Here is a 23,311-nt window from a genome sequence, read left to right as displayed (position 1 = left end):
GTTTTGTTCATTCCTTGGCTGGCCATCGGGCCGACCCGGCACGGCCCGAGCGCAAGGAGGCAGCGGCCCGGCATGGCATGTGTTGGCATGAACTGGGTCCGTGCCGTGCCGGTTTGGCCCACAGGCCTCATCTGAGAAAAAATCTCGGTACGTGGTGAATTCGTGTCTGGCCCAGCGGCACGAAAGCCTGACGGGCCCAAGAAAGGCACGGTCAACAGTGAGGCTGGTTCGTCCGTATAGCTGTTTTTCACTGTCCGTGCTTCGGATGAGAGGAGAGAGAGGAGGGCACCAGCCACGCTTGCATGCCTTCGTATGAGTAAATTACATATCAGTTTTCGTTTTAGTTATAAAAAACCCACCGGGTTAACGTAACACCTTCCTCCCTAGCATCTAGGCCCGTTTTTAACGAGACGGGTCCACCAGTCAGGCCAACGTGGCGTTCATCGTGGCAACTATTTCTTCTTCCTCTGTGCTCTCTCTCCCCCTATCTGAAGGTCGATGGCTCTCACTGGCCATGGACGACGCCGCCGGAGAGCCGCGCGGCGAGCAGCAAGGGCGAGCGGCGGCCCAAGCGGAGCAGCAATGCGTCGCAGCAGGGGCGAGCCGTGGCACGAGCGGAGACGCGGCAGAGTGCCGGAGCAGCAGCGGCGGTGCACGGGAAGCAGAGGAGGAGGCGTTGTAGAGGCGCCTCGAGTTTGTCGTCCTCGCCGGAGAAGAGCAGGGACAGCTCGATGGGGAGAAGTAAATAATAGAGGGAGAACACGCTGGAGACCGAGCTGGCAGGACACGCTAGCCTGACAGTGGGTCATATCTGTCAGAAACGGGCTTAGGCGCTAGCAAGCATGGGGTTACGCTAATCCGGTGGTTTTTTGCAACTAAAACGAAAACTGGTACCTATGTGAAACCCTAGCCCCTAATGTGGTGGTTTTCTGTAATTTACTCGCCTTCGTATCGTTGCTGTCCAATTTTTTTTACGATTGGGTTGCACGGACGGCCCAAAAAACGGATCGTGCTCTCGTGCCGCTCATTAGCAAACCGTGCCTAGTGTTTGTGGTTACGATTTTCTTGTGCGGTACCGTGCCGGGCGATTTCGTGCGGATCGTGCTGTGGCGCGCTCATTCCTGTGCCGTGCTCGTGCCAGCCCACAGGCCGCATCTTAGGAAAAAGCCTGGCACGAGGTGGTCTTCGTGCCTGGCCCGGCACAATTTGGCCTGTGCCGTGCCGTTCCGTGGGCTGTGTTTTTTTCACGTGCCTCACCCGAAAAAACCAGGCCCGATGGCCAAGATTACTGGCTCTCCACATTGCTTCCTTCCATTCCACAACATTGCATTGACTTTTCTTTTTCTTTCTTTTTTGTGTGCAGCAAGTCGAGCTGCACTAGACTTTGAGGTAAAGGTTAATTGTCATGTTATGTTTCTGGCCCTAAACAAACTTTGATTGCCGGCTCTTGACACGGTCACTAGTAATTTATAATTTTATATGTGAGTCATACCATCCTAACATTCCATATGGTGCATAATTAACACAATGTATCCTAGCACCGAAGCAGATAATTTCATAGCGCGAACTAACTTCAATGGAAACACAATAAATTTCACTACCCATTCTACAAAACACGCGAATGGAACATACTTCACGTATGAACGTACCAAATTCTAACTCCTTTTTCTCGAGTCCCAACCATGGGCGGGCCGTGCCAACTCTCCTTCTCAACCTCTGTCTCACACCACACATTTCGTGGGAGTTACCAACTACTGCACACACTCAGGTTTGCGCCACGAGCCGCCAACCCATTCCGTCCTTGCTCAAAGTTGAAACCCTCAAACTCCCTTGCCACCAACACATTGAGCGAGAATTCCCCAATTCGGCTACACTTCGATCCGCGCCACGAGCAACCAACCTCCATCGGCCGCACCCACCAAAAACTCAACCCCCCCCTCCCCCCGCGCTTTCCACCCACCCTCCTAAAATTTTCAAATCCCCCCAACGAACTTCAACGGTCATTCTCCGATTCGCGCCACGAGTGACCAACCTCCGCCGGTTCCCCACAAAATTCAAAATCCCCATGACTCTCCACCCGCCCTCCTGTAATCCAAATCCCCCAACAAACTCCAAAACGGTCACGCTCCGATTCGCGCCACGAGCAACCGACCTCCACCGTTCCCGCGCAAAACTCGAATCCCCACGGCTCTCCACCCACCCCCTTGTAAAATTGTAATCCAAATCACCCGATGAATTCCAACCACCACACCCCGATTCGTGCCACGAGCAACCAACCGACCTCCGTCCTGCCGCCGCGAAATTCAAATCCCCACAACTCTTCATCCACCTCCCCCCTGGAAATTCAAAACCCCCCACCAAAAAGAACTCTCGATCCTCTTTTCCGAAATTCAAACCCCGCGCCGTCTCAAATCGGCGGTGGGCTCGCTCCTGCCTGCTGGGTAATCAAAGAATGCGGCTATTCTATTGGCTCGTAGATATCGCCTTTTGGTAATCGGGACCGCGCCCACCACCGCTCGAATTCAAAAAACCCAGAACCCGTATAAAACCCCCCCTCCCTTTACCCACCCACCCCTCACACGCATCTCGTCTCCTCTCTTCCATTTTCGAAATCACGCAAAGCTTCGCGTCTCCTCCTCTCCCCCAATCCGCTCCATTCCACCCCAAACCCTAGCTCGACTCCCTCCTCCCCTCCCCGCCGTCCGGGGGGCAGGGACTCCAGATCCCTCCTCCTTCGGCCGCCCATCTCCGTGCTCGCCCCCCATGGGCCCTCCCGGATCGGGAAGCGCGTCCCCCCCGCCGCCGCCGCCGCTCGCCGAGGTGGGTTTGGGTCGGGTTGTCTCTCTGCGTCTGGTTCTCCGGTTTGGTTTTGAGCAGCTGTGGTTGAGGATGGTAGGTTCTGACCTCGTGGTGCGCGTCCTTTGCAGGCATTGGGCGGGAGCGTCGACGGCGCTGTTGTGGATGAGGCGTGCGGGCAGGGGTCGCGGCACGTGGACGGGTCGGGAGGTGGGGTTCTTTCTCATTTTGGCCTGCTCGGTCCCGATCTATGCTGGCTCCGTGCTTCTAGCCCGTGCTGGACTGGAATCGTGGCGTAGCCTCGTTTCATCCTTGAATTGTTCCTTAGTTAGCAGTCCTTGATTCGCCGGAATTCGATCTGGCGCAGTGTGCTTAATTGTTTCGCAGCAGATCTGAGCGTCGTGTGACTGCGCACATGCCCCTTCTTTTCAGGGACGGTTTTGACTGACGAACTTTGCGCCTGCTCTTATCCATCCAGATGTGTTAAATGGGCCAACTAGGCAACCTCTAGAGCGTTCTTTTCGGCAATTGGTTTGATGTGCTAGGAAAAGCAGTGAATTCTCTGGTTGTCCTTGTTTTTGAGTCCTCAATAGGAAGCTGCGCATTCGCCGATGGAAATGGAAAATTGAGATGGCATGGTAGAATATCATGTTCTGCTGCAGATCTTATTCTGTGAGCACATGTAGTTTTCGTAACCCTTTTCTTGTAGTTATAGCTCATCATTTTCTTTAGGTGGCTTCTTCTGAGGGATGATTGCACATAATAAACATAGCACCTTTCAGTGGTAACACATGTTTATATGAAATGCGCTAGTGATGTACTCCAGAGAGCATCATTGTTGACAATTGATTTTCTGTTTTTGTACTAAGGAATGTTGAGAATTCATTCGAGTCTCGCATTGTTTTCTCAGAGAGTAGGGCTGTCTTAAAGCACTGCTCTTTTTTATCAAATGCGACCGTATGCTCTCTCGCAGCTAGATAAAATGTGAACACAAGCACAAGTCGCTATTTAGTATTCACCACTATAGTGCCACTCTAGTTGTACAGGATTGAAATCTGTAGTCTTCACTCACATCATTGGAATGCTGTTGTGCCCATGCCATGATTTGTCTGAACTGGATTTCCATATGGAAACAATGTGCTCGTTTCTTTCCTGTGTCTGGTTACTTAATTTTATTCGTACCTTAATCTCACTCTTGCTTATTGCTCCTATTATGTAGACCCAAGGATGGGGATTTTGGAATCTTCAGATCAAGTAAAAGGATGTTTACATCCATGTGGCAAGGATATACCTCAACATAGTACTGAAGACACCATAAAATCTGAAGATGGTGTCTCTTCATTGCCACGGACTTGCACGCCTCTTCAGTCAGAAGCTTCTGACCTCACCTTGTGCTGTGCTTTGGATACAGTGTTGGCGGGAAATTCGAATGGCACCGATCCTTTGGCATGTGGCAAAGAAAACAGCAGTACAGGCTTGCAATCTAGGCCTGATGAAAATAGGATGAGTGATGCTGCACCCCTTGGGTTGGATCTGAACATAGTGAATTCTTCGGATGCAGCAGAGCTTAATCCGTTCTTTCCTTACAAGAACCTGGGGCAGTCAAAAGTTAGTGGCCCATCAGAATGTGGTAGTACAACCGGTGCTACTGGAGGAACTGAGTCATATAGAAAGTGGGAAGAAATGAAGAAGAATGGATTCCTCTCCTCATCTCATGGAGCTGCAGTGGTACCTAAGCCACGTGGTCGACCCCCCAAGAGAAAAAGAGATGATGAACCCAAGAGGAGCAATTTTACCCAGAATGAACAAACTAAGTTCATGAAGGTTGCTGCTCCTAGTGGCCTATTATCTGGGCTAAACCCTGGAATCATAAACCATGTCAGAAATAGCAAACAAGTTTATTCCATAATAAAGGCCATGGTACGCTCTGAGAAGCTCGAGAATGCGAGCCAGCCTGTTTTTGCTTGTCAAACAGGTGAAAGAGGGAAAGAAGTTAGTGAAAGAATTCAGGACCAGAATATGGGTAGTTTGATGAAATGCCACTTCATGATGGATGGTAATAATACAATGTTTCACCGAGGGTTGCCTACAACATCAAAATACCTCCCAGAGGATGGTCGCAATATGAAATTGCAACTCTCATCAACAGTCACTGTGGCTTCAGATAGAACTTGCAGTATGTCAGCTGATGATCTTGAATCTAAGCAAGATTGCATGACTATGTTATCGGTGAAGGGTATGCTCGATTGCTTTGCTCACTAATCATAAATTCTGTGAGCACTGCACTAACTATTTATAGCAATATTGCCATCTGACAGTTTTCTTTTCTTTCAATGACCAGCGGCTGGTGTTGCCTTCCAGTGGTTGGAGCTACTGCAGCAGGACTTCAGAGGGCGCCTTGCTGGTAAAGATTCTGTATTAAAAAACTTAAAACATAATTCAAACTTGTCATCTATGAAGCATGCCACTTACTTTTGCTGTCTTTATTCTTTTAGCTTTGAAGCGCAGTAGAAAGAGAGTTCGGAATGCTCTTCAAACTGAACTGCCGTACCTGATATCAACAGAATTTCCTGAGAACGAAGCATGCACTGCACAGTCTTCTGAAGCTGGATCCACTGGAAACAAAGTTTCAGAGGCACATGTTGCTCGCTGGAGGTCTCTTTTTGTTCAGATGGACAGAACACTGCAGGAAGAGGGGAGGGACTTGGTTAGTTTGTTTATACTATTATTTTGTGACCATTTGTTCTCCTTTGGTGTTCTTGATTTCTAAGTTCTTTCTCATTGAATCATTACTTGTTCTCAGCTGTTGTTCTTGATTACCAAGTTCCTTTTCATTGATTTTGATAGCATATGATCTTCAGATCTAAGCTTAATTTCATTTTTGATAATATCAGCCTTGCATAACAATTAGCAAGTTATGCATTCAAAGTTTTTGAACAAAAGCCTTCCTAATCATGCCAATTACTTGTCGCAGGAAAATCGGTTGAAGGAAGTGCAAGCAATGCTATCAAATTGCGATAAAGGTCTACAGCACATGACGTGTGATGCTCCATCACTAGGACCAGGACCAATTGCTGAATTATGGTTAGTTCATCATCACATTTGACCATAATGATTTGCCCCTTCTGGATTCATGTGCAAACCCTTGTGTTGATTTCTGGAACTAAGCAAAAGGAAGTAATGAAATAGGAAACTAATCAGTGAATTTCTGAATTTTACAATAAACCCAATATGGTTCACTTTACCATTGCTCCAGTTTTTTTGTTTTACTGAATTTTGTGTTTTTGAGACGATTTTTTCCTTGCTGAATAATTGCTATTCTGTCGGTTCAGGAAGCTGAAGAGCCCGGAGATTTCTGAGAGCGAGTGGGCAGTGCAAGCTGCTGCTGCGTCGATCTACTCGACGTGCAACGTGGTCATGAAAACAGGGAACGTTCCTTGCTTCTGATGTATCACCTGGATATTATTTTTCTTGCATTATTTTTCTTTTCTTTGACTGACTTCACCTTGGCGGTTAGGTTCTGTTCCTTATCCATATAGCCTAGGCAATCTATCTCTTGAGTCTTGAGTGTTCAGTAAAGTTGTAGTTTGTGCTGCTTCTTTGATGTAACGAGACGTCTGAGTGTATGTGTTGTTAGTTGTTAGCAACTTACATTTTCACATACTTGTGAAATAAAAAAATTTGTTTGCGTAATTTGTCCTGTCACGTCTCTTATGCTTCTAGGATTTACAGAAATTTGAACCAGACCTTTTGATCTTTGGTCACCTTTCGTAGTAATAACATCTCAGGGTTTGCAATGAAACTTGGTAGAAATTTGATGTGCAATTCCAGTGCTTCTTATTAATTGAAAATTTCTAGAAAGAAAGTTCTCCTCAAGATGTTTTGCCCCTAAAAGAACTGAATCTGCTTCAACAGGTACAACTGATAAATAAAACTCTCTTCTCCACGACAAGAAGGATGTGTCATAAGAACGTGACGGTGAAAACACCGAGCACAAACACACATGGGTGGATGATCTAGGGGTGCCATGGCAATTCTTTTGGCATCATGTATTCATGCATTATTTGTACATTAATGTATCAACTCAGTTAACCTAGGAAACCAAAGACTAGAATAATCTTCTAATCAAGGTTTTTGTTGGTGTGGTGTTTTCCTGCTACGAGTCCATCTTTAACAATTCATACACCGTATTAATTATTGTAATTTTGAGAAAATTTAAACCCTGCAGCGTAGTGTTGTTTGACAAATGACACATCAAACATAGCCCAATAATAAAGTCTTGCTCCCTCCGTTCCGGTATACTGGACCGTTCTCCATTTTCACCGTGACCAAGGTGACTGATTCGTGGCCAAGACAAGCATGCCCGAGTGGTTTTTAAATCCGCCCAAATCTGTTAAGCGCCATCTGCATTAACTGCCAGGCAACATTTGAGGAGCGGCAAGCAGGAGGAGGCAGAGAGGCCGCGTGCGTGAGTTGAGTTCTCGTGGTTTTTCTCGTCTCGATTCGCGTGCGTGCAGGTACTGTTATGCTTCGTGCAAAGAGAATTTTGTTGGCTCGGACCACGCAAAGAGAAATTATACTAAAAATCGGTGAAAACGGAGAAGAGCCTGGTATACCGAAATGGAGGGAGTAGATCTGCCACTGCAAGCACATGAACAGTGAGCTCAGGAGCTTCGAGTTCAGACTTTTATAGAAGCCAGAGAAATGAAAGAGAAAAGAAAACACTCGCAAAGAAAAACAAATACTAGTAGGAAGCCCGGTCCCACAGGGCAGTGGGAGCGGACTGGACCGTTGACCTAACGATGCACCGTACCCCACCGGGCAGCGGGCCAGCGAGCCGGGGCCGGTTTAAACACCCATCTCCGGCGCCCCGGCCCGCGGCCGCCACCCTCCCATGTCCACCGCCTCCTCCCTCCTCTTGCTCCTCCGCCGCAACGCCGCCGCGCCCGCCGTCGCGCTCCGCCTCTTCCTCCACCTCACATCCCCCTCTGCCCCGCCGCCGCCGCGCGCCACCTCGTTCCTCTCGGGCCTCCTCGCCGCCGACCCGTCCTGCCACCCGCTCCTCCCGCGCCTCCTCCGCCACCTCCTCTCCCTCCCGGACCCGTCCCCGCACCTCCTCTCGCTCCTCTCCCCGCGCCACCGCAGCCCCTTCCCTCTCGCCTTCTCCCTCTCTGCCTTCCGCTCCCTCCGCGCGCTCGGCGGCGCGGCGCCGCCCACCCCGGTCTACAACCGCCTCCTCCTCGCCGCGCTGCGGGAGGACCGGCTCGACCTCGTCGAGGCGCTCTACAAGGACCTCCTCCTCGCCGGCGCGACACCTGACGTCTTCACCCGCAACGCCCTGCTGGAGGCGCTCAGCGCGGCCGGGCGCATGGACCTCGCGCGCAGGGTGTTCGACGCGATGCCCGCCCGGAACGAGTTCAGCTCGGGGATCCTGGCACGTGGGTACTGCCGCGCGGGCAGGAGCGCAGATGCTCTCGCGGTGCTCGACGCGATGCCGGAGATGAATTTGGTTGTCTGCAACACGGTGGTGGCTGGGTTCTGCCGGGAGGGCCGGGTGGATGAGGCCGAGAGGCTGGTTGACCGGATGCGGGCGCAGGGGCTCGCGCCCAATGTGGTCACGTTCAACGGGAGGATCTCTGCGCTCTGCAAGGCCGGGCGGGTGCTGGAGGCGTACAGGATATTCAACGACATGCAGGAGGCGTGGGAGCAGGGCCTGCCGCGGCCTGACCAGGTCACCTTCGACGTGATGCTGAGCGGGTTTTGTGATGCGGGGATGGTGGACGAAGCAACGGTGCTGGTGGATATTATGAGATGTGGCGGGTTTCTCAGGAAGGTTGAGAGTTACAACCGCTGGTTGTCAGGATTGGTGAAGAATGGGAGGGTCGGGGAGGCGCAAGAGTTGCTCAGCGAGATGGCTCACGAGGGCGTCCAGCCTAATAGCTATACGTACAATATCATTGTTGATGGGTTGTGCAAGGAGGGCAAAGCGTTTGATGTGAGGAGAGTGGAGGATTTTGTGAGGAGTGGTGTGATGACACCGGATGTTGTGACTTATACTAGTTTGCTCCATGCTTATTGCTCGAAGGGCAACACTACTGCCGCCAATAGGATTCTTGATGAGATGGCACAGAAGGGGTGTGCCCCGAATTTGTTCACCTACAATGTTTTGCTGCAGAGTTTATTGAAAGCCGGTAGGACTACAGAGGTAGAAAGATTGTTAGAGAGGATGAGTGAGAAAGGATATAGCTTGGATACCGCGAGCTGCAATATAATTATTGATGGGCTGTGCAGAAACAGTAAATTAGAGATGGCTATGGACATTGTCGATGGAATGTGGAACGAAGGAAGATTGGCTCTCCGCAGATTGGGTAATTCATTTGTAAGTTTAGTTAGTGATTCATCCATCAGCAAAAGTTGTCTTCCTGACCGAATCACGTACTCAACTTTGATGAATGCATTGTGCAAAGAAGGAAGATTTGATGAAGCAAAGAAAAAATTAGTTGAGATGATAGGAAAAGATATCTCTCCTGATTCAGTTATATATGATACCTTTATTCACGGGTACTGCATGCATGGAAAGACCTCTTTGGCCATTAAGGTTCTGAGAGACATGGAGAAGAGAAGTTGCAACCCGAGCACAAGGTCATACAACTTGTTGATTTGGGGATTTCAAGAAAAACAAAAGTCAGATGAAATTCTTAAATTGATGAGTGAAATGAAGGAGAAGGGGATTTCTTCTAATGTCATGACCTACAATAGCTTGATAAAATCATTTTGTGGAAGAGGAATGGTGAACAAGGCAATGCCTTTGTTAGACGAAATGTTACAGAATGAAATAGTTCCTAATGTTACTTCTTTTGGCTTGTTGATTAAGGCTTTTTGCAAGACTGCAGATTTCTCTGCAGCTCAGCGAGTATTTGATGTTGCTTTGAGTACATGTGGTCAGAAGGAGGTGCTCTATTGCTTAATGTGCACTGAACTCTCCACTTATGCTAGATGGATAGAAGCCAAGAACATTCTAGAAACAGCACTTGAAATGAGAATCTCTATCCAAAGTTTCCCATACAAGCGGATAATCGCAGGGCTCTGTGACGTTTCTGAGGCAGACCACGCACATAGTCTACTCAAGTTGTTTATAGCTAAAGGTTATTCATTTGATCCAGCAACATTCATGCCTGTCATAGATGCATTAAGTGAAAGTGGAAAAAAGCATGATGCTGATATGCTGTCAGAAAAGATGATGGAAATAGCAGATTGTAATGATGGTCAATCTGCTGTTTCTGGTGTGGTTACCCCTAGAAGCCGGAAGCATGAGCAGGACAAGTATGCTGAAAGTGATTGGCATGCTCTTCTGCACAGGTATTATTACGATCAATTTTCTTGTTCTATGTTTGCTAGAATCTTATCTGTTTATTTGGTCACAAGTTTTCTGAGATGCTTAGAGCCTTAGACTATAAAGTGCATCTATTCTTACAAGATATTAAAATCTTCACTTTATCTGTTCATGTCTTGGACCTGAGCTGCAATGACTGACTTCAACGTTGATTCACAGAGATGACAGTGCCCGCACGATAATGAAAATTACCAACAGAGTGCGAACAGGATGGGGTCAAAGAGGCAACATCCATGAACATAAACGGCAACAGGATGATGACATTTATGTACTGGAGAACATTGGCTGAGTAAGTCTCTCATCAACCAGACCCCTAAGCAATGGCATGTACGAAAAGTTTGAGAAATTGCTTGTGACTACGAAAGATTATGTGTTGAAAGCTTCAATATGTCTGTGCTGATTGCTAACCACATCAAGGTGATTGTTGTAGTTTAGTTCAGGCTCTGCTCTCAAGTGTATAAATAACTTTCTTGTGTCTGCCTTGTCCAGGTTATTCCTGCTGGACAATTGTTGGTTTATACATCGTTGTAGCCCTAAGTTCTTTGTTTGCAAAATAGTTGCAGGGAATGGGATAATCATTTGGAATTATTTGTTTGGCTGTGCAGGTAGGTTATTACTTACGAGTCTTATAAATTAGTAAGAATGGCAACATTTTTTCATCCTTTTGCTTCTCTCTCAGGCAGAGCTGATGATTAAAGCTATTGTTTGAAGAAAGGTTGTTGAGGAGATCTCATCCTATCTCTGGTAAGTTTTGAAATCAATCATGTATTCATTCATACACTCTTTCGTGTTGTTGGTTCATGCAATCTTGAAACTATTCTTACCAATTTAGGTCAGAGTGCTTATGATCAGAAACCAATGTTCCACACTGGTCTGAGATGTGAATTGGTATGCTTGCAATACTATATGAAGAATAGTTTCATTTGTACAGCTGAAGTTAATTTGGTCTGAACAAACCTTTCTTGTTTGTTATTGTATAGTGATTCACTAACGTTTTGAAAGAATCGTTGTCAACTGATGTTAGTACACAGCAACATGATCGCAAACTCGGTGAGTACTACTGAACGAACCTTCCTTTGTTCGTTTTGTATGCATTTTTCCTAGCCAGACTTTTATCTCCAGTACATGAGATGGTGAGAGGAGAGGAGAGATGTACAATTCACAGTTACAACGTGGAAAAGGTACAGTTAATAACTTCTGCCTGTCAAAACAGTTAAGGAAGCATTCAAGGGTTAGGTTTCAGCACGAACATTTTTTTTAGTGTAGTCAGATTTTATGACTCGAAATTTCTAGCAAATATTAGAGCATCTTAGGTAGCTGGTTTACATGGTTGTCTATACACGTTTTGGACGATGATAGCAAAATGGGCCTCCAGTAACTTTTCTATACCATTGTCTAAAAGCGTCTAAAATCGCTGGGACAACGTCCACATCTAGACCATCCAGCGGCGACGTCCAAACGCCCATGGGCATGCGATTTAGAGTCAGAGAATTATCCAAAATAGGTGTATACAGACTTGGAAAATAGCTGTTACAAATCTACCCGTTGAAAATATAGCCGTTGAAAATATAGTCGTTGGAAAAATACCCATTGGGCAAGTAGCCATTGGAGATATAACCGTCGAAATGGTAGTCAAATTGGTAGCTATAAAATGCACTGAAATATGTGCGAAATAATATAGACAATCTGCCTATAGAGCTCCTGAAAAACTGGAAGATTTTGAGATAAAAATTTTTGGACCATTGTTTATATGGTATGATGATATAGACAACCAAATTTAGACAAGTTATTAGAGATGCTTTGAATAGTGATTTTTAAGATTACTATTTTTAGCGTACGATAGTTCTTAGGAAATACTAATGGGTTGCTTGTCCTTTCCTCATTCTGCAGCAACTGGAATGAATGAATTCCTGCTCTTGAATGCAGTACGTCACCTATTTACCAACCGTGAACCAATGAAACAAGAGAGCTGGTGTGCATCGACGTCTGAAGCCCACGCGGAAGCTAGCTAGACGCTCATCCAACTATAAACAACTTTCTTCTGGTCCTTGCTTGCGTGATGCATTAGGCATTTGCCCCACCGCTTCTCTCCGACCACAAACAACCTGCTTTCTGCAAACCGCCTTTACAACTTGCTATAATTGGGGGCCACTTACACGTGCTCGTGGTGTGGCCATCGTCTACCTTAAGCCAAGGGGTGAGCCGGGATTGAGGCCTCCGGGATGGACATCGCCGGCCTCCCTTCAGACCTCCTGGTGGAGGTGACTGCGAGGATCGCTGAGCGGTCCGCGACGCCGCTCGACGACATCGTCAACCTCAGGCGATCGTAAGTGATCAAATTGTTCATTCATCGTTTCTGTTGTTCCCCTGTTTAGACCATGCATAGATGTACAACAGATCTGCTACAGCATAAGCTATGTCCTGCAGGTGCAAGGTGTTCCGCGACGCTACAGCGGCAAGGGAGGTGGGCCGGTGCATGGCGGTGCACAAGGAGTGGCGGCTGCACTGGTGGGACACGACGAGGTTCCTCTCCGTGCTCCGACGGTGTGCCGCGTCTGGCAACTCCGCGGCCTCCTACATCATCGGACTGGTAAAACATCTGATACACAGAGATCATACAGAATTGCATCATCGCAAAACCCAGACACGGTTTCTGACACCTCCTCCTTCGCCAGGACGAAATCTGCAACCGGAGAAGGAAGGAGAGCGGGCTGCAGCACCTCCGCCACGCCATGGAGCACGGCCTCTACGCCGTCGCGGCCTACACCATCGGCATGGTCATGCTACGGGACTCGCGCTCCCTGGACAGCGTCGAGCAGGCCATGGAGTATCTGGAGGAGGCGGGCGCCGCACTCTCTGGCTCTGCTGCCTCAACGACAAGCAGCAAGATGAAGATATCTTGTGTACGCAGAGAGGCTGCGTCGGTGATTAGAAGGCTAACGATGCACCGCTGGAAGACGGTGGTGGAGCCTACGGGTCCTACTTGCACGGACCCACAGTGCGGGGAGATGGAGACGATGACGGAAGGTTGGGACGAGGCTGACGACGAACAGAGGAGGTTTTGCAGCCGGATATGTAGATGGAAACATGAGTATTGCAAATTCGTCCGGTGGATCTGACGATTTGATTCATCAGGGTATCCAAAACGGTCGACTCTTAATTCGTTTAATTGATATTTATTTGAAATTTGTTGACGCGGAGGAAATAAAAAATGAGAGAAAACCGGCTCTTCATATCAAGAGTCTGACCAATAGTCTGCCAAGTCTGGCATTGTACACCATCGCATTCAACTTTATATTATCTAAAGTTTTATTTTTGAGGGATCAAATTAGCTAAAGTTAGTTTAGAGACACAACCCATTGTATCTGTTACTTCCCCTCAAGTCTAGATGATGTAATGATTAATGAACCTACCATTGTGGTCTTGTGGATGCGGGGTGGGGATAGGACCCTGGCAAAGGGGTCATGGCCCATGTCGTGCAGACTCTTTGATAAATATACTCCCTCCAAATTCTAAATTGTTGTGGTGAAGATAGGATTGGAGGGAGTAGATTTCGGTTTTGGCCTGTAGTTTTCTATTTCTTCCTCTTAAATCTTATAGTTTGTAGACAAGAATTCTTAGGAGGAGCGAAAACAAAAAAATGAGTCTCACTTGGGTGAAAATAGGTCTAATCTTGAAGTTGCAGGGAGCAAATCACCTATTTCTTACTCGAAACCCAAATTAATACCTGTTATTTAACTAGGTTTTATTGGGCTGGAGGGCCACCATATAGCTCCCTCTGTCGTTTGCAGTGGTCTTGGACTATATTTAATTCTGGGTCGGCCAATAACATCTACAATATCAAATAAGCAAGCTATACATACATATCATGGTGAATGTATCAAAACTGATTTGAAGATATATCTACAATATAAACTTATTTTATAATTTTTCGCACTTTGACTTACCGCAAAGTTAAAACATCTTAGGAGCGGATGGAGCACTAAATAAAGAGGTAACGCTACGATGATATAAATAGAGGAGTATTTGACTTGTACACTATCTTCTTCTTGCAGCATACTATTTTTTTTTCTAAAAAATACCTAAGCATGGCTTCCATAGTTCCATGTGATTTATTGGGCTTTGTCTGTAAATCCTCTCGGATTTTTTATTTTGCTGGCAGTATGTCCTCTCTGTTTAGCCACACTGACAACACGGGCCCAGTGACGGAGACGAGGCACCCCTTCCTAAATCCCGAGCTCCGTCCGTTCAAAGATGGTCGGTCACGATCGACACACGCAACCTGACCTAGAACCTCACTAAAGCCCGCCGTGTCCTAAACCTCGTGAGCTTAACACTGCCATGGGCGCCGCCTCCCTCGCCGCCGGCGACCACGCGCTCCGGCGGCAGTGGCGGTACACGTGGGAAACCCTGGCCCATCTCCCGCTCCTTCGCCTCTACCTCTTCCGCCCCTCCGCCACCGCGCTGCGGCCCGCCCCGTCCGACCTCCGCGCCGACCTCCGCCTCGACGCCTCGCTCCTCCTCCTCTCCTTCACCCTCGCCGGGGATGCCGTCTCGCTCAGGGTCCCCGTGCCGAGGGTGCTCGTGGACCCCTCCGCCCCGCCCGAGTGCCGCGTCGCGGGGGACCACCTCGAGGTCCGCCTCACCCTCGTCCTCCCGGTCGACCACCCCGTCGTCGCCGCCGCCTTCCCTGGCGCCCACCCGCCCGCGCCCCTCGGCCCCCTCCGCGACGGTGAGATTCTGATGGCTTCTGCTTCCCTCTGGAGTCAGGCCAGGGTTAGTTTCCGAATTGCCTCCTGAAGTCGCGACGTGAACTTCAGCTCAGTTTTTAGTCCAATTAGAACTGAAGTCAGCAGTCACTCAGAGACGCCCTTAGCCCTTGACCTTTCTATTTTCGGATGCTAGTGAAATGCGAGGGTTTCTTCAGTTTTATCTCCTTTTTTTTTCAGATCAATTTAAATCTGTTTGTTGGTTCGTTATCATTGGTAAACAGATTTGAAGAGTTTATCTTCTGGAGATGTTCATCTGTATTGCAAGACATGCTCAACAAGACTGACAAGACAGCCACTAAGGTAGACAATTGCCAGCCCTTGCCATTTGTACTTTTCAACCTTGCAGTGTTTAGTCTTCAGTTATATATGTCACTTCTTTACAAATCGGAAGATGTGTCGAAATTTAACATGCTAATCTTATTGTTGATGCTCAATTGTTCATACCTAGCAATGTCAAAAGACATGGCATAGTCTTCTATGTAAGAATGACATCCCGTGCTGTTTTTCTCCAGCGTACTGTGTCTAGCATCTACCTTAAAGTGCAATAAGAGGTTCCTTGATCAAGTTTAATAATTTTTCATTGTTCATATTTCTGCACAGTCTATTCTTCTCACATGTAATTAGTAAGTAACTCAGAGATTTCTTGTGCTTTTTAAATCTGAGAGATCTTACTATTATTGGGTGATAGCTCCGCTCATCAATCACCATAGAGGTTTACAAAGTTGCATTGGAATGTAAATCTTCAAAGAAGCACTAACATTAGATAGTGCAACACTTCAACTTGTGTTGCTTTTGGTGCTAAAAGTATCTGAATTTGACGGAGGAGCAACATGGACAATGGGAAGGGAAGTGTTTGTTATTTATGGAGTGGTCCTCTGTTCTGGTTTTCAGTTGTCACTTGGAGGATATATTACTGGTTTGTTAGATAATTCACATAATCAAAAGTTCTGATAATAGCTGCAATTTACTGATACTAAGAATTCTTATTTCATTGAAGCATCTTAGTTATTACTCGCAGTTTTTGGCCTGCTTAAGGGCTGATGTGATCTAAGCTCATTTGTCCTTATTAGTTCCATCAAACAGAACTTGAAAACTAGGTGCATAAACTCATGTTTTAATATTCTTATGATCCAAAAGGTTCCTGTGAATATTGTCTTTCCAGTGAGTCTCACGATTCAGATATCCACTTTTCAGGGACATTGTGGAAATGCCATCTTTAGATTGGGAGGATGTTGCTGACAATTGGTTTGGTGGATGCTGCACCTCATTTGGAGGGGCAAGTGAAAAGCTAGTATCACGGTATATCAATGCATATGGTCGCTTGGAGGGAACAACCCTACTAGATGCTACGTCCATTATTATAGAGAAGGATTATCTTGAAATGGATTTAGTGTCCACAGTAGCTAATTCAGTGCCTGATATTGATTTTGTTGCACTTCAAGAAGCTATGTCTACTGTAAGTCTACAAAATGATTGTACCACCGAGAAGATAAAATTGAACAAGCCAGAAGACGAGGCATGCCACAGAAATAAAATTGGTTCTAGTCACGTGCAAGCTCCCAGGGTTTTGGAAGAGACTGAAACTAATGGGCGCACTCCTTGGACTGATCAATCTGGTACTATCCAGCTGAAAAATGGTGGTGATGTGAACTCTGAGAAGTCCAAAGGTGACTGTTTTGTTGAAAACGTGAAGCAACCTTCTCTAGAGACTGATTCGTCACTGGTAGATCCATGTAGTTGCTGCTGTGAAAGTGGAGATAGTGGAAAAACTGAATATAACACTTCAAAAATGCCTACCAACAACTGGAAAGTGCAGACTGCATTGGAGAACCAAAGAGATTACAAATTAACAAAAAGTATTTCTCTTGGTAGTAGCTTTATTGTTAAAGAATCAAACCTTTTGAAAGATGTTGACTGGCTTGAACTTCTATGTTCTCATTGCTCATCATCTCTTGGGTCATACCCTTCGCAGTGTTCACTTGCTCCATCAGATGGACGGGTACGGCTATTCAAGTGCTACACATCCTCAGACATTTCTGTTGGGGGGCCTCATGATGTGTTCAGGTCAGTATTCGTGCTTCTCATTAGTTTCAAGATAACTGGTGTATTACTCCCAAATATTGAAAAGAAAAAAGTGAAATTACAACTAATGCATAGTTTGCGAGTTAAAGCCAGATGTTCCTTGTAACTCTATGAATGTATAATCTACATCTGCTAGTTGTTTAAAAATAAGCTGATTTCATCACTGATGCATGGACATCTATTATCTATGTGCAGGGGACATACACTTGGAAAACTTTTTGTCAATTTGTTGCTTGAAATTGCCGAAGATGAAATATCTTTTCGTACAGTTGTGAGAGATTTGAAAACCAAAACTCCCTTGCTGCAAATTGTCCTCCTTAGCTCAAAAGCATGGTTGTTTTCTGGTTACTGCTATGAAAATGACATGGATGGTTCACATGGGATAGCACATCTACAGCCTGCTGTTAAGGTCTTGTATTCTAACTGCAGTAATTCCTCAGAAGCAGACTTAAGGTATGGTGTACTCTAACCTACACTTCTTGTGCTATTTATAAATATTATCCAGTAATGTTAAACTTCAGATCGTTGCCTTTGTTTTACCAAATTCGTAAGTCAATAACTTCTCGTCTTCTTGATGTAAAATCAGTTGGAAGTCTGTATTTTAGTTTCATTTTATGCATACCATGAAACAAATAAAAATTGGAAAAAGAAGTGAAGGCATGCACTCTTGATTATATTTTGTTCGAGTACCATGGCTGTGTCCTGTTTTGACCCCAATGTGAGGCAGTGCTTTTGTTGATAGAAAATATGTTGATAGAAAGAAATATCATTTTTCTACACCTGAGCATTTTCCTGCAGTCTGTTCTGTGCAAAGTCACAAGGCAATATACCATGTTTATTTCCTTATATTTTGTTTTCATCTTTTCTCATTTTCTACTGTTTATTACAATATGCAGGGCAGTAGAGGAGTGGTCATACAAATATCGGGCTGAACAGTTATACATGATGGGGCGCCAGATAAATGAACTCACCGAATGCCTCAGCTCAGCTATGAGCGAGTTCCCACTTTCTTGCTCTTCTCTTGAAGGAATGTGTCTTTCATCTTTGGAACGTTGATTATAAGATACTACTCCGTATTAGTTTATTTCATGCTGCCCGAAGTCACAACTTGATTATTGTTTCATGCATATCTGGTTGGAGACTCCAATCATATGTACCGACCGGTGTTCCCATCCATTCTCAGTTTAGCAGTTGTTCAGCTAGCTGGTCATCTTATCTATACAGTGCAAGGCTTCTGGACTTCCCCACTGTTTTCAAAAGACCAAGTAACATTGGAAGTTCTTGTTCAGCTGGCTTCTGGTGGTAGGGGATTCAGCTTTCTGGTCATCTAAGCAGTATTTAGCCTTTTTTTGTAGCTCTGAAGAATCAATGATCAACAGTCATGATGATCAACTCACTAACCTGCTTGTATTTATGTATTCTGGTACGTTGCTAATTTTTTTTAAATGTATTATGGAGCGTATTTCTACAACTCTTATAGCCTGATGTGAATGAACCATCCGATTATATGTAACAGAGCTGATTCATAGGAAACTGCAGTTTACGTAAGTCACTGCTGATGTCTGAAACCCTAAAACAGCCGAATCATGCTCCTTGAATGCATATTGGTCTTATCTACGGAGAATGCTGCTTGCAACTCACATGTAAACTGACATGCTGAAGCAACTAGTAGCACAGATATGGATGGTTTGGCGTATAAACTGTACTGCCTGGTTATATACTTATATTCATCTGGTATAAACTGACATACTGGAGCAACTTCTTGGCAAAAAATATCGATGGTTTGGTATATAGCTAAAGGAAACAGTGCTCCAGACTGGAGTCCTGCATTGGTACAACTGTACAACCATTGTCTTCTATGATAGGAGAGTACTTGGCTAACATTATGTAACATAACATCAACCCTCTTAGATTCCTCGACCAGATTGTCACTAGCTGACATGCACTGATGCACACATCTTTTTTCTCCCAAAAGAATCTTTTCATCTTGGTTTGCAACTTTGCATTCGACTGTATGATCTATTTCTGACAAATACAGTATCACATTTGATCATACCGATTGCATAGGTTTGTGCACACTGTGAAAGTGTAAATATTTTGCCATACTGATGATACATATCTGATGGTATGCTCAAACTCTTCTTTTATGCATTTGATTATTACATAAATAGATGAAAAGGACCCCACCCAGCCTATGATAATTGAGGTAACTGTACATGCAAACTTCTCATGGATCTGTTAGTGTGCATGCTCATGTTTTGTCCACTTCACTGTGTTTTGGAGCATGTGCATGCACCACAGTATCAGACATGATTTGCATACACTTTTTTCCAGAACCATGAAAGTGGCACGGAAAGGGCCCACGATTTATCAGCTGTTGTTACAGAAATGGTAAAGCACAGTAGGTCCATGTATGGGATGGTGAACAATGACCTACCTATGAAGACATGTCATATTCTCTTAAATAGCTGGAAAGAAAAGACTACACTGGTTCTTGCATTGATTTCTGATGAATGCACCCCCTTAATAATGTTGAATGCAAAAGTAGGCATTATTACACACGAACTTAGTTAGGCATGATATTAATTGTATGTTTGAGTTATTAATTATGATGGCAAGTGTAATGATCAAAGTGAATTGAGGTACAAACACAAAAGAAAAGGGACAACAACTTGTCTTAGTAGTGAAGTAGAGCAGGCTATAGATCTAGAGGCTTAAAATCAATTTTTAAGGCTCATTTAACTGGTAATGAGCCTATCTTTTTTATATTATGCCCATCACGTACTCATGCATGTATTTCAATAATGCTTGGTTTTCATTTTTGTCGCTTTCATTCAACATCTTACATAGTACTAATTTAAAATGCAATGATGGAGATAATATGCGTCTTAGTTTTGGCGCTCATCATGCTTTCCCTGTCCATCTCATTTAAGGCATCCTGTCCAATAATTAGATCACCATTTTAGTTGATCAGTCACAACAAACATTGGTGTCTTGTTACATCAACATGCATACACTAGACAGTACTCTTTCTTGTTGTGTAGTCAAGGAAAAGACACATTGGGCCAATAGATTAAACATGTAAGCCTATAATGGCAGACATAATAAAGTGGATCTACTCCCTGTAATCATCTCCAGTACCCTTAACTGGAGCTTTCATCATTTGGACAGGTACCAACCCAGGTCTGTAATGCAAATTGATCAACCAACCTTAGCTGCCTCTCTGCAAGAGTATCTGTAATATTGGATCCTACCATTGAAACTACCAGTTATTTTACCTTAGAAATCCAATTGATGCTACATCGACGACCTTCTTCAGGACCCTTTTCTTTGTTGGCTTATTGGTCAATAATCCAGTACAGGTCCTGCCTTTTTTCACTGTGCAGGTCAAACCAGGAGAGGCGGGAAGAACTTGCCTTTGAGCAATGTGGTGGCCCAGGCATAGAGGGATCCAAGGCAGAAAAAGATGGCACTGACCGAACCAAAGTCCTAGTGGAGCCGTTATACTAGTGTCTGAATTTTGTATTGATGAGTTATCCACCTGTTTGCTCTGATCATCAAACTGTGGCTGCATGCATGCAGCCGTATCTGAAGCTTCAGTATTCAAAGGATTAGAACATTCCCCACATGATTTCTGGTGAAGCTATAGCCTACATGAAACATGGTGTTGATCTGATCTGATCTGATCTTCAGGGCTATTGAAGAAAGTAAAAGAAAAGAGTTGGTAGCATGCATGTGCATCCATATTTCTGTTGTGTTGACTTATACATTTTAGCTGGCCTTTTTTTGCGAAACTCATTTCTGCTCGCCTTTTTCAGTGTTTGGAATCTGATTCATGATTTTATCTAATTGATTTATACAAAATGCACTCAACAATCTGATGGAAACCGGATGGATGGATGCATCTTCCTGCAGCGTGAAAAATTTGCTATAAATGGTAGCAGGTTTATGCTGACTTTGTTTGGAATAGCCAGCACCAGCACGAATCATTGATCTTTTCTCCAATTAATAAAGTTTGTAGGTACGAAGGAGCAGATCACTTTCTGTTTCTTTTGGGCAAAAACAAGCTTTGGAATTGGCAACTTGCATCCTTTTCAGATTATTAGTACCTGAAATTGGGATCCTAAGTTAAAACAATATTTCCTCGAAGCTTGAGAAAGTGAACCACTTTAGAGAAAAAAAAACCCAGTGGTTGTTGTTTTAGTGACACGCAGGTTTCCGGGGATTTTATAGATTTCTGCGAACTCAATTTTTCAAATTTTGGCGGGGCTGGAGGTTCCTATGTGGAAGTCTGGGTGAGTTGGGACTATCCTGAGAGTAGAAATTTACTATCCCTATTTGAAATGCAAGACATTTTAGTATGCTAAGCATAACAAAACATCGTATCCATCAAGTGTTTTGGTAAACTTCTCCTACTCCATACAAAATTTGAAATGTAAGATACTGTATTTTATAACTTTCTCCTACAAAATTTGAAGACGAAACTAAGCCAGACATAACAGACACACTATCTGCCAAAGAACACGAAACGTTACGAAAGCACATGAAAAAGCAAGGCTAAACCAGCAGCAGACTAATCGTACAGCAAATGATAAACAGAGACCAGAGCACAATTGGATTCCTCGATTCTTGATTAATTACAGCAGCGGACTAATCCATGGATCGATCCATAATAACGCCAATTTTTTTACAGCTGCATCGGAGCGGCAAATCCATTTGATCACTTCCACAGTACTACTCGAGCACTACTAATTAAACACACGCAGGCAAGCACGGATCAATCAGTTGGCCTGGGCGACTCGGCCGACGGCGGCGAACACGGCCTCCAGGTCCGCCGGGACGCGGAAGTACTCCTCCGTCGCCGGCTCGCCGTAGACGTCGCGGCTGCTGCTGCTGCACCGGCGGTCGCCGCCGCCGACGATGGCCACGGCCGTCTTCTGCTTCTTCCTCGGCGCCGGCGGGCACGCCGCCGCCTCCGCCGGGATCCTGCAGCACTCCCCCGTCGGCGTCGTCACCTCCTCGTCCTCCTCTTCTTCTTCCCTGGCGCCGGCGCCGCCGTTCCCGCGCCGTCGGCGGCCGACCTTGATGGGCCTGAGCGGCGGCAGCGCGATCCAGACCGCTGCCGCTTTCTTCTTCTTCTTCCTCCCGCTGCCTGCTGCTGTCTTGTCTTCGGCTAAAGCGGCGCCATGGTGGCGCAGCGGCTGCGGCTTCTTCTCGAGGTGATCTTGGAACCCCATGAGTAGAATCAGTGCAGCTAGCTGAGAAGCTTTTAGAGCTTTCGGTGTAAATCAGGGTGATTACTTGAATGAGATATATATAGAGAGTGGAAGTGGGCTGCAGAGGACGTGGGGTTGAAGAAGGCTCTGAGAGACTGGGAGGAGTTGTTGGGCTGGGCTGGGTTGGGTTGGGCCTAGGAGTTGTACAGGAAAGCTGGGCCTGGGCGCGAGACTTTCTTGGACTATTGCTTTTTTTGAGCGAATCTTGGGCTATTGCTAATTGGGAGGAGTTATTGGGCTAGGCTTTGTTGGGCTGGGCTGGGCCTAATACGTATATCATCGTTTGGGTAAATCTTCGTTCCGTTATTTATCTCTTTGACACCCCTCACCCCCTCAAAAAAATAATAATTATCTCTTTGACAGTGAAACCCGGTCGAAACGATGGTGAAGGCGTGTCGTCAAACTTCAATAGATTTTTTTTTACAGTTTTGCTATTCTACGGCTAGCTGCTTTTCAATTCGCGAACACTCATTTTTTCTGGCCGTCTAACTCCAGTCTGTCTGCAGTTGCGCACGCATCTTGATGTCTGGTCTGCGCTCCGCCTGTTAGGTTTTTCAGTCTGCGCTCGCTTGTTGGACCTTTTCAGTTTTCTTCCATTTTGTTTTGTTAGATCGTGAAAATCGGTCCAAAACCCAAAGAAACCCAAGACCGAAGGATCACATGCAGACCGAAGGATCACATGCATGCACGTGCGACAACTCGATCAGGTGTCACAAACACACACATGCAGAACTGGCTAGAGGCATATAATGTGTTTTTTTCTTTCTTTTTCTTCTGACGATCTTTGATGTTACACGAAAACGTTCAAACGGTGATTTTTATGCACCAGCCTAAAATGATCCGAAACAGTGTACCGGGAGTCAAGAGCTCTTTACTGGAAGCTTACCTATTGTCCGTGAGCAAATCGTTTAGTTTGATATGGATACGCAAAACCAGGAGTGAAACCGGTGCCAAAGGATGTGGTTACTCCTTTTCTTTTCTTTTTTGGCGCG

The 23,311-nt window shown here is 45.6% G+C and overlaps 4 protein-coding genes across 10 annotated transcripts; 3 read left to right on the top strand and 1 right to left on the bottom strand.

Annotated features, from left to right (window-relative positions):
• The first annotated feature begins 2,574 nt into the window (after nt 1-2,574).
• Nucleotides 2,575-6,288, top strand: LOC100826989. Of its 2 annotated transcripts, XM_003574052.4 has the most exons (7): nt 2,575-2,820; nt 2,928-3,006; nt 4,016-5,032; nt 5,138-5,200; nt 5,292-5,503; nt 5,771-5,880; nt 6,129-6,288. In XM_003574052.4, the coding sequence occupies exons 1-7, from the start codon at nt 2,764-2,766 to the stop codon at nt 6,241-6,243; spliced, it is 1,653 nt and encodes a 550-aa protein (XP_003574100.2). In that variant the 5' UTR covers nt 2,575-2,763; the 3' UTR covers nt 6,244-6,288. The 2 variants fall into 2 exon arrangements, with proteins under 2 accessions (XP_003574100.2, XP_024317342.1); XM_024461574.1 differs by lacking the exons at nt 2,575-2,820; nt 2,928-3,006 and adding an exon at nt 3,034-3,478.
• A 1,370-nt stretch (nt 6,289-7,658) lies between these two features.
• On the top strand, nt 7,659-12,730 carry LOC100834618 (pentatricopeptide repeat-containing protein At2g17140). Of its 4 annotated transcripts, none has more exons than XM_010235458.3 (8): nt 7,659-10,155; nt 10,349-10,478; nt 10,747-10,794; nt 10,869-10,933; nt 11,022-11,077; nt 11,170-11,239; nt 12,080-12,515; nt 12,598-12,730. In XM_010235458.3, exons 1-2 carry the CDS (start codon nt 7,691-7,693, stop codon nt 10,476-10,478), a joined length of 2,595 nt encoding a protein of 864 aa, XP_010233760.1. In that variant the 5' UTR covers nt 7,659-7,690; the 3' UTR covers nt 10,747-10,794; nt 10,869-10,933; nt 11,022-11,077; nt 11,170-11,239; nt 12,080-12,515; nt 12,598-12,730. The 4 variants fall into 4 exon arrangements, with proteins under 4 accessions (XP_010233760.1, XP_003570884.1, XP_014757188.1 ...); XM_003570836.4 differs by having other exon boundaries at nt 10,679-10,794; XM_014901702.2 differs by having other exon boundaries at nt 10,349-10,606.
• Nucleotides 12,731-14,468: 1,738 nt separating this feature from the next.
• LOC100834319 lies at nt 14,469-20,841 on the top strand. 3 transcript variants are annotated; one of them, XR_001406643.2, is made up of 6 exons: nt 14,469-14,921; nt 15,183-15,261; nt 16,156-17,025; nt 17,239-17,496; nt 17,940-18,466; nt 20,430-20,841. XR_001406643.2 is itself a non-coding variant. In XM_003570835.4 (5 exons), exons 1-5 carry the CDS (start codon nt 14,531-14,533, stop codon nt 18,097-18,099), a joined length of 1,758 nt encoding a protein of 585 aa, XP_003570883.1. In that variant the 5' UTR covers nt 14,469-14,530; the 3' UTR covers nt 18,100-18,556. The 3 variants fall into 3 exon arrangements, 1 of the variants encoding a protein (XP_003570883.1); XR_001406642.2 differs by having other exon boundaries at nt 20,406-20,841; XM_003570835.4 differs by lacking the exon at nt 20,430-20,841 and having other exon boundaries at nt 17,940-18,556.
• A 789-nt stretch (nt 20,842-21,630) lies between these two features.
• Nucleotides 21,631-22,347, bottom strand: LOC100833698 (cyclin-dependent protein kinase inhibitor SMR6). Its single transcript, XM_003570833.4, has one exon. The coding sequence runs from the start codon at nt 22,278-22,280 to the stop codon at nt 21,825-21,827; it is 456 nt and encodes a 151-aa protein (XP_003570881.1). The 5' UTR covers nt 22,281-22,347; the 3' UTR covers nt 21,631-21,824.
• Between the last annotated feature and the right edge of the window lie 964 nt (nt 22,348-23,311).

This window comes from Brachypodium distachyon, chromosome 3 (assembly GCF_000005505.3).
Source record: "Brachypodium distachyon strain Bd21 chromosome 3, Brachypodium_distachyon_v3.0, whole genome shotgun sequence".
Taxonomy (NCBI): domain Eukaryota; kingdom Viridiplantae; phylum Streptophyta; class Magnoliopsida; order Poales; family Poaceae; genus Brachypodium; species Brachypodium distachyon.
The sequence above is the reverse complement of the archived record's forward strand: the minus strand, read 5'-3'. Positions and strand labels throughout refer to the sequence as shown.